General features: G+C 48.0%; 5 protein-coding genes across 13 annotated transcripts; 3 read left to right on the forward strand and 2 right to left on the reverse strand.

Annotated features, from left to right (window-relative positions):
- Nucleotides 1-116: 116 nt before the first annotated feature.
- Nucleotides 117-11,190, forward strand: LOC117139654 (unconventional myosin IC). Of its 4 annotated transcripts, none has more exons than XM_033302118.1 (7): nucleotides 117-395; nucleotides 7,557-7,701; nucleotides 7,772-7,887; nucleotides 7,944-8,406; nucleotides 8,469-10,732; nucleotides 10,795-10,891; nucleotides 10,973-11,190. In XM_033302118.1, exons 2-7 carry the CDS (start codon nucleotides 7,576-7,578, stop codon nucleotides 10,985-10,987), a joined length of 3,081 nt encoding a protein of 1,026 aa, XP_033158009.1. In that variant the 5' UTR covers nucleotides 117-395; nucleotides 7,557-7,575; the 3' UTR covers nucleotides 10,988-11,190. The 4 variants fall into 4 exon arrangements, with proteins under 4 accessions (XP_033158009.1, XP_033158010.1, XP_033158006.1 ...); XM_033302119.1 differs by lacking the exon at nucleotides 117-395 and adding an exon at nucleotides 2,679-2,768; XM_033302115.1 differs by lacking the exon at nucleotides 117-395 and adding an exon at nucleotides 6,134-6,216.
- LOC117139662 (annexin A7) lies at nucleotides 3,500-4,393 on the reverse strand. Of its 2 annotated transcripts, XM_033302126.1 has the most exons (3): nucleotides 4,348-4,380; nucleotides 4,137-4,298; nucleotides 3,500-4,046 (listed from the first exon to the last, which is right to left on the reverse strand). In XM_033302126.1, the coding sequence occupies exons 1-3, from the start codon at nucleotides 4,376-4,378 to the stop codon at nucleotides 3,586-3,588; spliced, it is 654 nt and encodes a 217-aa protein (XP_033158017.1). In that variant the 5' UTR covers nucleotides 4,379-4,380; the 3' UTR covers nucleotides 3,500-3,585. The 2 variants fall into 2 exon arrangements, with proteins under 2 accessions (XP_033158017.1, XP_033158018.1); XM_033302127.1 differs by having other exon boundaries at nucleotides 3,500-4,298; nucleotides 4,348-4,393.
- A 330-nt stretch (nucleotides 11,191-11,520) lies between the features above and the next one.
- On the forward strand, nucleotides 11,521-13,177 carry LOC117139663 (acyl carrier protein, mitochondrial). Of its 5 annotated transcripts, XM_033302133.1 has the most exons (5): nucleotides 11,521-11,626; nucleotides 11,710-11,869; nucleotides 12,479-12,565; nucleotides 12,657-12,785; nucleotides 12,895-13,177. In XM_033302133.1, exons 2-5 carry the CDS (start codon nucleotides 11,720-11,722, stop codon nucleotides 13,072-13,074), a joined length of 546 nt encoding a protein of 181 aa, XP_033158024.1. In that variant the 5' UTR covers nucleotides 11,521-11,626; nucleotides 11,710-11,719; the 3' UTR covers nucleotides 13,075-13,177. The 5 variants fall into 5 exon arrangements, with proteins under 5 accessions (XP_033158024.1, XP_033158019.1, XP_033158023.1 ...); XM_033302128.1 differs by lacking the exon at nucleotides 12,657-12,785 and having other exon boundaries at nucleotides 12,410-12,580; XM_033302132.1 differs by lacking the exon at nucleotides 12,657-12,785 and having other exon boundaries at nucleotides 11,522-11,626; nucleotides 12,479-12,580.
- A 150-nt stretch (nucleotides 13,178-13,327) lies between these two features.
- Nucleotides 13,328-13,948, forward strand: LOC117139664 (augmin complex subunit msd1). The gene is made up of 2 exons (XM_033302134.1): nucleotides 13,328-13,433; nucleotides 13,489-13,948. The coding sequence occupies exons 1-2, from the start codon at nucleotides 13,397-13,399 to the stop codon at nucleotides 13,866-13,868; spliced, it is 417 nt and encodes a 138-aa protein (XP_033158025.1). The 5' UTR covers nucleotides 13,328-13,396; the 3' UTR covers nucleotides 13,869-13,948.
- On the reverse strand, nucleotides 13,921-14,781 carry LOC117139661 (augmin complex subunit msd5). The gene has a single exon (XM_033302125.1). It carries the CDS (start codon nucleotides 14,726-14,728, stop codon nucleotides 13,967-13,969), a length of 762 nt encoding a protein of 253 aa, XP_033158016.1. The 5' UTR covers nucleotides 14,729-14,781; the 3' UTR covers nucleotides 13,921-13,966.
- Between the last annotated feature and the right edge of the window lie 103 nt (nucleotides 14,782-14,884).

A 14,884-nucleotide genomic window follows, 5' to 3' on the forward strand; every position in this document is an offset into this window, starting at 1 on the left:
TTAAATCCGATAACGATAACTCCGCTTCTGTCCGGAATCGAGCCGCGTTGGCAGCACCGTCGGCGCACAGCTGAGTCCGAAATGTGGCGGCAAATCGAAGTCGTCGAAGTCAGTTCAACTTCAACTTTGGCAAGGTGCGCGGCCGCGTGCGGAATTCGCTTGTTAATTTCTTTATTCGCCGCCGAGAACTTTTTCGGACGCTCATTTGCATGCGCTGGGCGTGCGGTGCTTGACATTAAGCGACCGATTTCGAATACTGCGCGCATATATTCCGTCCTAGCCCCGCTTCTTCAAATTATACACCAACACCAATTCGCTTACAACAAACGTTGTCCAAACGTCACCTTTACCGGGTCAAGCTAACGGTACCCGCATCGGAAAAGAAATTCAAACAGGTAGAGCACAAAAAAAAGTAACGACTTCGGGCGACAGTTTGTGAAATTATGGGTACTTAGGCCCCCCGTTTGCAATTACATGTGTGCCATCCTGGTCGCTTGTCCAACTCGTCACGCTCAAACTTCTTAATCCGCTTCATACGCCGCGAACGAGGCGAGCTGGCCTACAAAATCAATTACCATCGCATCTTTTGCATATCCTGACAGCTAGCAAATGTCCGGGCCACAAAATCCAGCGATACCATGCCGCGCACATGAGTGTATAACTCAAAAAAAGTTTGCAAAGAAAAAATACGAAAAAAGCGGTTCTGCCGGTTTGCCCGTGGTCGTGATCTGTGCAGCGTCTTCCGCTGCTTTCTTTCCTTTGCACGATTTGAACTTGGACACCAAACGCAACAAAAGCCACAGCGGCACAAAAGAGCAACAAAAGCAGGAATGCACTGCGAGAAACGATTCCTTGAGGATTATTTCAATGCAAATGGTTTACTCAGTTTCCTACTTTCCTAAGAACTTTCAATGAAAATCATGGGTGCTTTATCATGATCGGTTCTTTGAAATAACAAATATTTCGCTTAATTGTAAGTCGTGCTATGGGAAGATGCTTCTCCCAGTGCAGCAGCCACCGCAATCGAAGAGATCTGGTTTATGGTGATGCTCCTCTAATAAAGCGAGCGTTTAGGCACCGGCACCTCAATTTCGCCGCCTCGCTCGCTCCTCCGTTCGCTTCCTGGGTCTTCATTCCACATCGTCCACGAGGATATATGTAAACTGGCTGGGAGGGGTTCACCTGTCTGTGTCCCTCGCTCCCCGGGGATGAGCTTGTTTGCCCAGGTTTTATAGCAGGAACAAACAGGCAGGGCACACAAAGAGGGTCAACAAGGCGTATGAGTGTGGCTATGGGGGAGACATGAGTAATCGGCACTCCGCGGTGGATATAGCTGGCGGGGATGTCCCCTTGCTCCGCTTGCCTACTCGCTGACCAATTGAAATTGTATCAAATTTCAATTTCGTTTCCACACTGCGACGGCCCTCCATTAATTTGACCCAGTTTTGAAAACAGCGGCAATAAGCCGCTTAAAAATAACCAACTGCAATGGATCGAAAACGAAACCAAATGATTCGCCAAATCTGGCAGCTGTTCAAATACAAGCTCACAACAATATAATCATATTGTCAAATACCTACCTGTAGTCTCAAAATACCTGGGGTCTGCTCACTTTTGAAGTACTTAATGGGATTGTGAGTAGACTAGAGGCGATTGTAGAACACCTTTTTTCGAGTGCACAAAGCATTGCCCCCAATGTCATTGCCTCACACTTGGCACCCAAAAGAAACGAGTTGGAAAACCAAGCGGATCACGAAAACCCGAATTTTGGTAATGATGTAATGCCAACTTTGGCAAACAAACCCAGAGGCCAAAAGAACAAACGAAGAACCGGAGGAGGAAATAAAATTGCACGCCTTTTGGTTCGGGTAATTGCGATATTTATTATCGCCCAGCCTTGTCATGTGCTCATTTGACTCTACGGAGTCCACGGAATATTCGGAATATAGCATTACCTGGTGTCTAGGGGACACGACGACCCACACCCACATGAAAATATGTCGAAATCGCGGCCTGATGACAAACTTGAACTTTCTCTTATCGGAATCGCTGGCGTTATCTTCTCGCTGGGTTCAACCAGTTTTACTGATATGATATTGATCGTGGACGCTCTACATATGTACGTACAGGGTGCTTTTCCCTCTTCTTAGCCAGCTGCATTATGACATTAATTAACTTCTAATAAGATAAGATACGAAAATTAAGTTGAATCGACAAAAGACCACAAGGGATTGTCGTAAACGTCCATCGAAGCACATCGCTTTTCCAAGAACGATGTGGAGGTCTGGTCGACAATTGGTATGCCCTCCTTTATGAATGGGCAGATGTGTCACTTGGAAGAGCACAGAATTACCTGGGCTTACCTAGTGAACGGAATATGTATAAGATCTCTGAAAGGAGTTCATTTGCACCTTTTAAATTAAAAATATTATCTGTTTCTGTATCTGTATCCCGCTGAGATATTGTTGATCCACCCTCATAAAGCGGTAATTGGCCATGTGGCAATATGCCCCACTCAATCGATTGTACGCCACAGTACAAGTATAGCAAAAATCCCCACTAGTCATAAAGTTCCACTGGCGAGGAACCAAGAACACGGAGCCAGCAGTTCCACTCCATTCCATTTCTTTCGACGGAGGAGTGAGCTTGAGTTAGCTCGTGTTGGGATCACCATTACATCGCACCTCGGATTTGCTCAGGTTCGGTAAAGTGCCAAGTAAGGGCTTTTCGTGGAAGCCCCGAGCCAAAACTCCAAACTCTTATTCAACGTGAGTACGAGCAAAAAGTCTGTTTTGAAGCGGCCAAAACAGTAGGAAAGGCAAAAACGAAACATAACGAAACGAAACGCTTTTTGGCAGCTCTTTCAGCAGATTTTTCTTTTTTGCAATTGGCAGTAAATCGCGTTCAAGATCGGCCTCAGCTGTTGACGCTTTTTATGGCTCGCAGTGAGCTAAGAAAACAGCGGGCCCCAGTGATTGTTTAATACTTAATGGTTATCCGAGACCGAGACCCAGGCACTTGGCATGCGTCACAATGCCGGCGTGATCTCCTCGAGATCTCCTCGGGCCCAGAAGCCTCGTCCCCAAAAGCGGGTGACTCAGCAGCCGCGCGTCCAGATTCTCTTATATACATACATACATACATATGTATTTGCAACCGGCTCGATAAGTTTGCCCAGCTTGAATTTGAATTTCCAGTCTTTGCGGGTGCGAGAAATGACGATGACGGTCGTTTGAACGAATTCGATCATCGTTCCTCTCGGTCAGCGGCCTTTACTGGCTTCTTTATAATCTAACGATCCATTCAGTTGGATGATCTGGCAAAGCTATTCTCGATCTCGAGTGGATTAAAAGCAACACCTTCTCCCTTTCTCCTTTCTGCAATTCTGTTTCTACAATTTTCGGCTTTCAATTGGACGATTTCTTTGGACATTTATCCAGTCAGAATTGATTAGATATTGAATAGAGCTATAAACAAGAACTCATGCGATGATAAGTAGTAAGAACTTCGATGCATCACGCGGTTACTCAGAACATACATGGTACACAATTTATTCAGTTTTATCAAGGATTGGATTACAGTGCTTCAGGCCCTGGCCATTTGGAGTAGGTGATAAAGCGGCACAACGTTGGCGTTGTTCCTGCCGTCGAGGAAGTTCTGGTGGGACAGCACGGCCCTGCCCTGGAAAACGCCAGGAATGGCGGCGGAAGTGAGTCCATCGGCACCGGGGAGTTGGTTATCGACCTCGCCAGCCGTCGAGGAGCGATAGAAGGGATAGTAGGGATAGCCAGGATAGCCTCCAAAGCCGGGAGAGCCAAAGCCGGGAGAGCCAAAGCCCCCATATCCATAGCCGCCATATCCGCCGTAGTAGTTGTAGCCATTGTAGTAGGGATTGTAGTAGGGCCCCGGAGGAGGAGGAGGTCCTGGCGGCGGTGGTCCGGGCGGAGGTGGTGGCCCCCAAGGACGCTGCGGTGGCGGCGGATAAGCAGGCGGTCCTGGCGACCAGTGCGGTGGATAGCCATACTGCCGTGGGTGCTGCTGATCCTCTGGTGGATAATAGTAATGGTGTTGTACTGACGGTTTCGGGGTGGTCGTCGGGGCTCCCGAGGCCATCACCAGCTTGATGCCGCCCTTACCAATGGTCTTCAGCAGGTGCTCGTCAATCCCGCGTCCACTTCCCAGCGGATCGTCCAGCACCTGTTGCTGCTTATCAGTCCTGGCCTGCCCGGTGACCAGACTCGTCTGCAGCGGAGCCTTCTCCTGGAAACAGAGGCCGCTGCCCAGCAGCTGCAGGATAACTGAAAAGGATGTGTCACTCTTTCTAGACAGCCGAGCGCCCATACTCACCCAAACCAATCGCAGTCACTCTTCGATCCATGATCTCTCTCGGAATAACCTGACCACTCCAGCTGCATTGCCCTTTTATACGCGGTGCATCTGTGATAATCCCACACATCTCGTTCCCGGTTTCCTCATTAGAATAACCCATGCAGTGGCCCAAATTTGGGATGCTTTTCTTTCTTCTCTGTCCATCTCCATCTCCAGCTCCAGCTCAAACTCGATCTCGATCTCGGATCGATCAAACACCGTTCTAATAACTGCGCTCATTAATTTGCATATGATCATATGGCTGTAGGGGCTTTGTGGGATCTTTCCACTTCTCATTCCACTTCCATGATCGTTCTGCCAGCCCTGCATTTTCCCAAATGAATTCGATGAGTTCAATATCCCGCGATATTGCTACTTGATATATGACGTCATTTGTATGCAGATGAAGATGGGCTATATGCCACTGAAGAAAAAACATTGAGCACAGCAAAGGCAACAAATTCTTTGGATATATGTACATATGTGCCCTTGAACTTATTTTATTATCGCTAAATTTCCTTCTTTAGAACTTATCTTAACTTGTTTCCTTCTCGCTCGAAAGAAAATCAGCTTCTGCCTCTTGGATTCCAATTCTTAATGCTCGACTTTTTCTTTCGGTGTGCGATTAATGGGTTAGGAACTTTTTCGTTCGGGTGGGACTCATGGTTTTGGGTTCCGTTATAGGTCGTGTGTCGTAGACATGTTTACGAGTCGTCTGATACCACAAAAAGTGGAGTTCTCTGTTACATCACCCGGTGGAGTATTTCTGGATCGGGAAACCAGTTCCCCACTCCATTAGCCCGCTGAATGGGGATTAAAGAACGCGTGGATCAAGCCGACAAAAGCGACTCCCCCAGGGAACAGAAAGTCAATGACTTCATAGTAGTCAGGTTCAGGGAGAAACCTTGTTGTTACAGGGATATTCAGCAAAGTATAATTATAATTACTACGCACTCATTAATATTTACGGTTCAATTCATTACTCAGAAATGTTTGTATTTTTATCAATATCCCCCAGCTAGTTTATCTAATCAGGAAAGTATCTGTAGGCTTGCCCCGCCACGCAGTCAACTTTGGCATGTAGAATCCCCCTCTCTTATCATATGTACATACGTGCCAATTGGATCCCAAACAGTCTGAGATCTGCGCCCACCTGCCCTCCCAGTTGTGGATACCCTAAATAGACGTAGCATAATCTTAGGCGATGGTGCTAAAGGTGCTAAACTGACTGCAAAATGACTGCAAATGGCTGTGCCCATTGGGTGATGTATTCTTATATGGTTTCCGACATGATCGCTATCCACTTCCATCTGTCCTACGTGCAATTAAACAATTATGTGACAAACATCGAATCACGGCGAGCTCGGCTCCAACGACTGGGACGTGTCTGCCGGTCTCTGCGAGAATTCCTGGGAAGTCTTCCCGGCAAACATTTCGCAATTAGTCAGGCATTCGTTCCAGTTCTCCACAGCAAACCCCCTTCCAAGTGGGGCAGAGTGGATGGAAACACACATAGTTGAGGCAATTGCAATCGAGTGTGTTTACTTACAATGTTTTCATTCGGCAATGACTTATTATTTAGCGCACTGATAGCTGATAACACAGTGCTAATGTGAGCTGGAGCACTTCTCTGAGTCTGAGTTTCGAGCTCTGACTCACTCACAAATGTCCCGAAAGCGAGGCAGTCATCTAGAAACCTTTAAAGCATTAAGTTATAATTTACATTTTGGAAGAGCAAGTTTATTAAATTAACTAGTTGTGGAGTCGGAACTAAGTAAAGGGATTCCCTATGTATATTGAAATCCAATCCTTGATCTTCGCAATAATGGATACTAAGGACTACATAGAGTAAGCTGTGCTAAGATTAGTTATCTCAAAACCAATTAACTGGTTCGGATAACCAGCAGGACTTGCCTTGTGAATCATCTGAATACATTGGTTTGCTTAGAATGATGGGAGATGGGAACGTTTATCTTTAGGATTGACGCATGCGAAAAAGACGTATCGTGATCTCAGGTACTTGGAACTCCGGAATATAGCCGCTCCGGAATTCTTTGGTGCGCTGCGTTTCTGTCATGGTCTCCTAAATCGGGTCCCGAGTTTATTCGCGAAAGGCACTATCTAATCGGGGACTGATTGGCGGCATTGCCCTCCTCATCGCAGCCATAGGTATATTATCGTTGATAAATGTGCCGACTAAAAAAACAACACAAATTCCGACGAGGCCAATTGATATGTGGAGAGGAGAAGTATTGATGGTTAAAACGCCTCAACTGCCAGCGGATCGGTTTAGTTTGCCAACGGAGCCGTCAAAGGGCGGAATATGCGCGGAATCTAACACATCCTCCAGAGATTCATCAGTTGGAGCTATCAGTGGTGTTGTTGTGCAGTAGTGTTTTGTGGAATAGTCTAGGTCGAGTCGGAACAAGGAGAAACGAACAAACATGGCCAGGTAGTGGAAGCTTGACTTGAAGAGAAGCCATCTTGAGATGTGCAATTGTTGACCTAGTGAATGCATTGTCCAAGTGTCCTTGGATAATCCCACATATGAGCAGCGTTGCTTAGGAATCATAGTCGCAAATCTATTGCATAATCGTTTCTTTTATGGATTTACCCTCCGCGTATCAGCAGAACTGGAGCAGTCGTCCGTTCAATAAAGCAAACTCTTACCACTTGCCCACTTCCCTTGGCCCCATGAAATATGGCATTGATAAGGTGGATTGCACCTGCCCACCATTACTTCTATGGTTCTATTAATACCCCAGATTGGGTATTTGCATTGCGACTCATATAAAATATTATTGGATATGTCTGATGAGATCATTTGGAATTGATCAACATAAACCACATTCACGAGTCATTATCATTTTCCTGATTCATTTCCGCAGGACTGTTATAAAAATATTGTCACATAGCGAACTTTGTAAGCTTACCGAAAATCTTATCTTTGGGTTTTCTTTCTATGGGGCTTTTCTGAATTGGTTTTCAAGAGGTTGGTCCTAATCAAGGTGGTTAAACATGGCAACCCTTCCAGCTGGGCAGTACGATTAGGTTTGTCAGAGATAAGACCTATGAAGAGGATTTTCTCAGGAAGTTGAAAAAATCACAATGAAGCACCAAATCATTTCTGGGGGATCTGCAGTTAAGGAATCATTTTAATGCTTACATGTCCCTGTTCTTTGCTTTAGTTTTAATTCCCAGGTGAAAATGGAGACGGGCCTGCACGAGCGAGATCGTGCTGGAGTCCAGGACTTTGTGCTCCTCGAGAACTACCAGAGCGAAGAAGCCTTCATCGGGAATCTGAAGAAGCGGTTCCAAGAAGACCTGATTTATGTGAGTGCAAATAGGTTCATAGAAATCAAACCCTTTGCAATAATATTGTTAACAATACCCCCTTTCACAGACCTACATTGGCCAGGTGTTGATCTCCGTGAATCCCTACAAACAGCTGCCCATCTACACCGACGATCATGTCAAGGCGTACAGGAACAAGCACTTCTACGAGATGCCCCCACACATGTGAGTCTCAAAACCCAGTTGCATTGAACCACCAAATAATGCTCATTCCTGTCCAGCTTTGCGGTGACGGACAACGCCTTCCGTTCACTGATCGAGGAAAACCGCGGCCAGTGCGTGCTCATCTCCGGAGAGAGTGGTTCCGGCAAGACGGAGGCCTCCAAGAAGGTGCTGCAGTTCATTGCCGCCTGCTCCGGCAATCAGACGACCGTCGAGGGTGTCAAGGACAAGCTGCTGAAGAGCAATCCCGTGCTGGAGGCCTTCGGTAATGCCAAGACGAACCGGAATGACAACTCCTCGCGGTTCGGCAAGTACATGGACATCCAGTTCGATTTCAAAGGAGCTCCGATCGGAGGCAACATCCTCAACTATCTGCTGGAAAAGTCGCGAGTGGTGGCTCAAATGGGGGGCGAGCGCAACTTCCACATCTTCTACCAACTCCTGGCCGGTGCCGATGAGGCCCTTCTGCAGGAACTGCGTCTGGAGCGGGCTCTGGACACCTATAGCTACCTGACGGATGGGGTAAGTGGGCAGCCTGGAGGGTATTGGGAATAGGTTTCTGATCTTGGAATTTTAATCCACAGCTCAATGGCTCCGTGACGAGCATTAACGATGCGGACAGCTTCAAGCAGGTACAGCAGGCCCTCACTGTGATCGATTTCAGCAAGGAGGAGCAGCGCGAGATCTTCGGAATCGTGGCCAGCATTCTGCATCTAGGAAACGTTGGCTTCACTGAGGTCGAGGGCAATGCCAAGGTGAACAGCAGGGATCTGGTGGTCACCGCAGCTCGTTTGCTTGGTGTGAACGCTAGCGAACTGGAGGCTGCCCTAACGCACCGCACAATTGACGCTCGGGGGGATGTGGTGACCTCACCACTGAACCAGGAGCTCGCCATCTATGCCAGGGACGCCTTGGCCAAGGCTGTCTACGATCGTCTGTTCTCCTGGCTGGTTCAGCGCCTCAACATCTCGCTGCAGGCGAAGGAAACGCGGGCGTCCAGAAACAATGTGATGGGCATTCTGGACATCTATGGATTCGAGATCTTCCAGAAGAACAGCTTTGAGCAGTTCTGCATCAATTTCTGCAACGAGAAGCTGCAGCAGCTGTTCATTGAGCTTACCCTGAAGTCGGAGCAGGATGAATACCGCCGGGAGGGCATCGAGTGGATACCTGTGGAGTACTTCGACAACAAGGTGATTTGCAACCTGATCGAGGAGAAGCACAAGGGCATCATCTCCATACTGGACGAGGAGTGCCTGCGACCAGGAGAGCCCACGGATAAGACCTTCCTTGAGAAGCTCACCCAGAAGTTGGCCCAGCACCACCACTACGTTTGCCACGAAAAGGCGCCCGCCCACATCAAGAAAATCATGCTGCGCGATGAGTTCCGCTTGGTTCACTATGCCGGCGAGGTCACCTACAGTGTCAATGGATTCCTGGACAAGAACAACGATCTGTTGTTCAGGGATCTGAAGGAGACCCTCAGCAAGGCTGGCAACGGCATTGTGAGGAGCTGCTTCCCGGAGAAAGAGCTGCGGAGCCTGAAGCGTCCGGAAACGGCTATCACCCAGTTCCGGGCCTCCCTTAATAACCTCATGGACATTCTGATGTGCAAGGAGCCGAGCTACATTCGCTGCATCAAGCCAAACGACCTGCAGACTGCCAACGTCTTCAACGATGAGTTGGTACTGCACCAGGTCAAGTACCTTGGCCTGATGGAGAATCTGCGTGTGAGGCGAGCTGGTTTCGCCTACCGACGAGCGTATGAGCTCTTCCTGGAGCGCTACAAGTCCCTGAGCAAGTCCACCTGGCCCAATTACAAGGGTCCCGGTGGCCCGAAAGCGGGCGTCCAGCAGCTGGTGAAAGATTTGGGCTGGGACGAGGAAAAGTACAGGGTGGGCGAGACGAAACTATTCATCCGCTGGCCAAGAACCCTGTTCGATACTGAGGATGCCTACCAGGAGAAGAAACATGAGATAGCGGCCATCATCCAGGCCCACTGGAAGGGATTGATGCAGAGGAGGAAGTACCTGAAACTGCGTGCTCAGGTGATCATACTGCAGAGCTACTGTCGCCGAAAGTTGGCCCAGCAGGCGGCCAAGAAGCGCAGGGAGGCCGCCGATAAGATTCGTGCCTTTATCAAGGGCTTCATCACCAGGAACGATGCCCCGAATGGCTTCAACGAAGAGTTTATTGCCAACGCTAAGCGGATGTGGCTGCTCCGACTGGCCAAGGAGCTGCCCACCAAGGTGCTGGATAAAAGCTGGCCCCATGCCCCTGGGCACTGCGAGGAGGCCTCCGGCATCCTTCACCGCCTGCACCGTCTCCACTTGGCCAGGATCTACCGCCTTAAACTGACGCCGCAGCAGAAGAGGCAATTCGAGCTGAAGGTCCTGGCGGAAAAGGTCTTTAAGGGCAAGAAGAACAACTACGCGAGCAGTGTGCCCACCTGGTTCCAGGAGGACCGCATCCCCAAGGAGCACATCCAGCGAGTCAACGACTTCGTGGCCAGCACCTTCGGCAGCGAGCAGCTTAAGTACCAGTCCTTCTGCACCAAATTCGATCGGCACGGCTACAAGTCCCGCGACCGCTTCATCCTGCTGAGCAACAAGGCTGTCTACGTCCTCGACGGAAAGACCTACAAGCAGAAGCACCGCCTGCCGCTGGACAAGATTGACTTCACGCTGACGAACCACAACGACGACCTGATGGTCATCCGCATTCCGCTCGACCTGAAAAAGGACAAGGGCGACTTGATTCTGATCATTCCGCGCATCATCGAGTTCAGCACGTATATCATTGACACCGTGGGAACTGCTTCCATCGTCTCCATTGTGGACAGAAATTCGTAAGTTGCACATCAGTTATCCCAGTGGTTTTCTCTTGACTAAGTGTTGCATTCGATTCCAGGCTGGAGCACAACGTGGTCAAGGGCAAGGGCGGCGTCATCGACATCCAAACGGGCGCCGAGCCCGGAGTGGTTCGTGATAAGGGCCATCTAGTTATCGTAAGTAGTGCGGGGCTCCAGCTCCTCATGAGAAAACGCCCATTATCGTGCTGACCTCACACACAAAATATTTCTTTTCAGATTGGAACGCAATAGGAATTTACTATGACTTTCTTCAGAAAAGTGGCTTTAAATCAAACGACCTTGTTTTGTTATATTCGTGTAATTTATAGTGTAACTATGTATTTTTGTTACTGCAGCGCCTGAGAGTTGTGTATTCGGATTTTATATGACCAATGTTCCAACTAAATGTATATTGTTTATAAATACATATAAATACATTACAATTTGTATATGAATTGGGTTCTTATTACTCACTTGTGGTTTTTCAAAGTGGAAACGTGGCAATTTTTTCTAGACTCTTATCTCGTTTCTTTCAAAAAGAACCGCCCACTCGATTGGCTATAGCAGCAGTCGATAGCTTTGCTTTGAAACGTCAGTAATGTTCGGTGCTACCAGACATTAAAAAAACTAGTTAAAATCGTGCACAGCCCATTAAAGAAGATATCAGTTAAGGTTACTACTAAAGTTGAAGTAAATTAATAGACCACTGACGATTATTAAATTGTAAATTATAGTTGCGAATGTTATTTACTTATTATTCAAGTATAAAGTATTTTCAGTATTTATTTGCGTTAGTTGAGAAGCACTTCAGGACATCACGGCTCCGGTCACACTGTTACCTTGCTGTCTTTTTCTTGCTCCAGCACCTTTACATAATCTTAAAAACTCAGCGTAAATATCGCCCAAAATACGAACCCTGCACTCGTGCACCGCCTGCAGAGATGCGATACTAACCCGGTGCGTTTCCGTTCCAGGAGAACCGAGATGTCGTTCACACAGATCGCGCGCAGCTGCAGTCGGCTGGCGGCCACTTTGGCCCCACGGAGGGTCGCCTCCGGCATTCTTATCCAGTCACAGGCCTCCAGGATGATGCACAGGATCGCCGTGCCATCGATGACCAGCCAGTTGAGCCAAGTAAGCGAACGTCCAAAGCGGTCACTTCCTTTGCAGGAGCCCCAATCGCAGTTGGGGACCTAACCTCATTGCAAACGGCGGGGTTTCGTGATCTGCGAGCTCCAAAACATTCAATTAAGTGCTTACAATCATGAGCACAACAGAAGATCCTCGCCATGTGGCCGTCGAACCACCCAATTCGATTGCATCACATTGTTTTGCATAAAACATGATTGTTTTCCCTATCGCACACACACACATACACCTGCAACACCGGTGCTCGCACTTGTCTGCTTGATAGTACTACAGTGAAAATCGGCTAGAAGTGACCTTAAAATGTAGCGATTTAAAAACATGTGATTTCGAAGAACTCTTAAACGTTGTCAGTTTGTTAAACATCTAAATATGTTCCACGCCAATCCAAGCTATAGTTTTCGCGGTATCTAATCAGTTGAGCATACACAATCGAACCACACTCGTTTAAATTGCGTATATACTTACACTGCAATTGAAATTCATCAGCTTAAATTGCAAAGAATTAGCTAAGTTGTATGCTTATAGGTCATAGATGAACTACCAATCCAAGTAGTCTTAGGAAGACAAAGATTCACTAGACAATATCATTCGCAGAAGTTCGGTGTGCGCAGCTACTCGGCCAAGAGCACCATCGAGGACATCAAGTTCCGCGTGCTGAAGGTTGTCTCCGCCTACGACAAAGTGACCGCCGAGAAGGTAAAGTACCCACTGCATGGCACCACTAACCCGGTCTTTGTTTCCTTCCTTTCTTCTCGGGCCGGCCAAAAACCAGGAGTGCCGTGGTCGCTGGCAAACGCAATTGGTGCGCAGATACTCGGCGAAACCGCCGCTCTCGCTGAAGCTGATCAATGAGCGCGTCTTGCTTGTGCTCAAGCTCTACGACAAGATCGATCCCAGCAAGGTAAACGCCACACATTGCCTTTGCCAGTGCAATGGTCGCCTCAGAAATCAGAACTGAACAAAGCTGATGAAACCTTTGATTACCCAATGCTAATGGCTCGCATTTACAGCTCAACGTTGAGTCGCACTTCATCAACGACTTGGGACTGGACTCCTTGGACCACGTGGAGGTCATCATGGCCATGGAGGACGAGTTCGGTTTCGAGATCCCCGACTCTGATGCCGAGAAGCTGCTTAAACCTGCCGACATTATTAAGTACGTCGCCGACAAGGAGGATGTGTACGAGTAAATTGTAATTGTAATGCAAGCCATTAAACGGATTACACTTAAATTTAAATAGAAAACAAGTCAAATACAATTTGATCAACTGAATAAACCAAACGTTAAATTAACTTGTAGTCAGCAATTGTACGCGAGGGCTATAATTAACTGCAGAATACCAGCTAATGAATTAACTATCCAAATAAATAAACGAGTCATTTAGCTCAGGCGGTCAAATTCAAATTTCGATAGAAACGTTGGTCTTTCGATTGTTTTAGAAAGTCTTGTGTGTTTTAGCTACGCAGCGACGGTCACTCTAATTTGCTAGCAAAACAAACAGAATATTCGAAATGTCAGACGCTGTGGACAAAATGTTGGCGGGAATGGGTAAATATATCTTTAAACCACCGATACGCGTTCTATTCCTTGCTTTTAATTGCAGCGGCTAATCGGCAGACCATGAACCGCCAGCTGGCCAAGATAGACGAGATAATGGAGCGGTCAAACAACACCTTGCTCCACATCGAGTCCAATAGCAAGGCATTCAGTCAGAATGTGGCTTTGTCGGAGACCCAGAAGATGTACAACCTCAGGCCGGAGGCTGAGATGGCCCTGTCCAAGATCCTGGATAACTTCAAGCTCCTCATGTCTAGCGGTGACCAGCGGGAGGAGGCATACAGCGCTCTGGAGGGCTGCCTGGCTTACAGGCATCGCGTGGAGCACCTTGGCAGCTCCGTGCGCAAGCTGGTGGCTCTCTACGACACCGTGGGCCAGATGAAGAGCTCACAGGAGGAGCAGTATGCCAGCGAGGATTCCCCCTAGCTCAACATTTTTTAGCATTTATTATCATGTTATAGTTGAACAATAATTTAAATAAATTAAACATTTGATTTGTATTTAAAGCTCTCTAAGCGAGATTATCAAATCATGGCCATATTGTAGCTGCTGACTTGGAGGAGCGTGTAGGTAAGCACCTCAACGAACATCTCCAGGCGGGCGGCTAAACTCCCGGTGGCCAGTATCTCATCCGGATTGGGCAGCTGGAGGCTATTGGAGCGCAGGTAGTTGAGCTGCTCCATATTGGCGGCTATGGTCAGAAGCTTCTCCTGTTGCTCGGATGTAAAAGCATCTGGCGGAGACTCACCGCCGGTTGGCATGAGCTTTTCCAGCTGCTGCGCAAACCCATGGAGCTGCGTCAGCTTCTGCTTGTATATGGATTCTGTGGTGTCCAGAGCGGCTGCCTCGTCGTAGATCTTGGCCAGCTTTCGCTGAAAACCCTTAAAGTCATTGTACACGTCCACGGCGCTGCGCTGCTCCTCCAGACGCGTCAGACTAAGCGAAACGTTGGATGTGTTGATACCCATGGCCACCGACTCGTCTGCTCCTCGCAGGAGCGTTGAGTTGGTACGTTGCAGATCCCGCTTCTTGTGAATCTTTTGCAGGTTGGCCGGGTACTCCTCTAAGGTCTTGAAGAGCTCCGCATAGTCGGCTACCGAGCTCAGATCCCTCGGGGGCGTGGTGGCTGCCGCCTCCTCCTCCATCATCTGCTGCAGGCTGTCGAAGAAGGCCCCCGGTTTCATCACCGTCTTCGATACGCACACGTCCTTTAGGTTCCTCACATGTTGCGCGTACTTTCTGTACAACTTGGTTGAAATGCTGCTGAAATCTACATTAGTTTCCATTTTTCTTGTTTACGCTTCACTTTTCCTTTTGATAACTTCGTTTGAATGGCTTGCGCCGCATCTATCGGAAATCGATACCACAAGCTGAGGCGGTTTAAATTTGAAAACAAAAGTTCCGTAAAAATTATGATCGCCTATGAATGACTTGCGTTTTTA

Source organism: Drosophila mauritiana, chromosome 3L (genome assembly GCF_004382145.1).
Source record: "Drosophila mauritiana strain mau12 chromosome 3L, ASM438214v1, whole genome shotgun sequence".
NCBI classification, from domain to species: Eukaryota; Metazoa; Arthropoda; class Insecta; order Diptera; family Drosophilidae; genus Drosophila; species Drosophila mauritiana.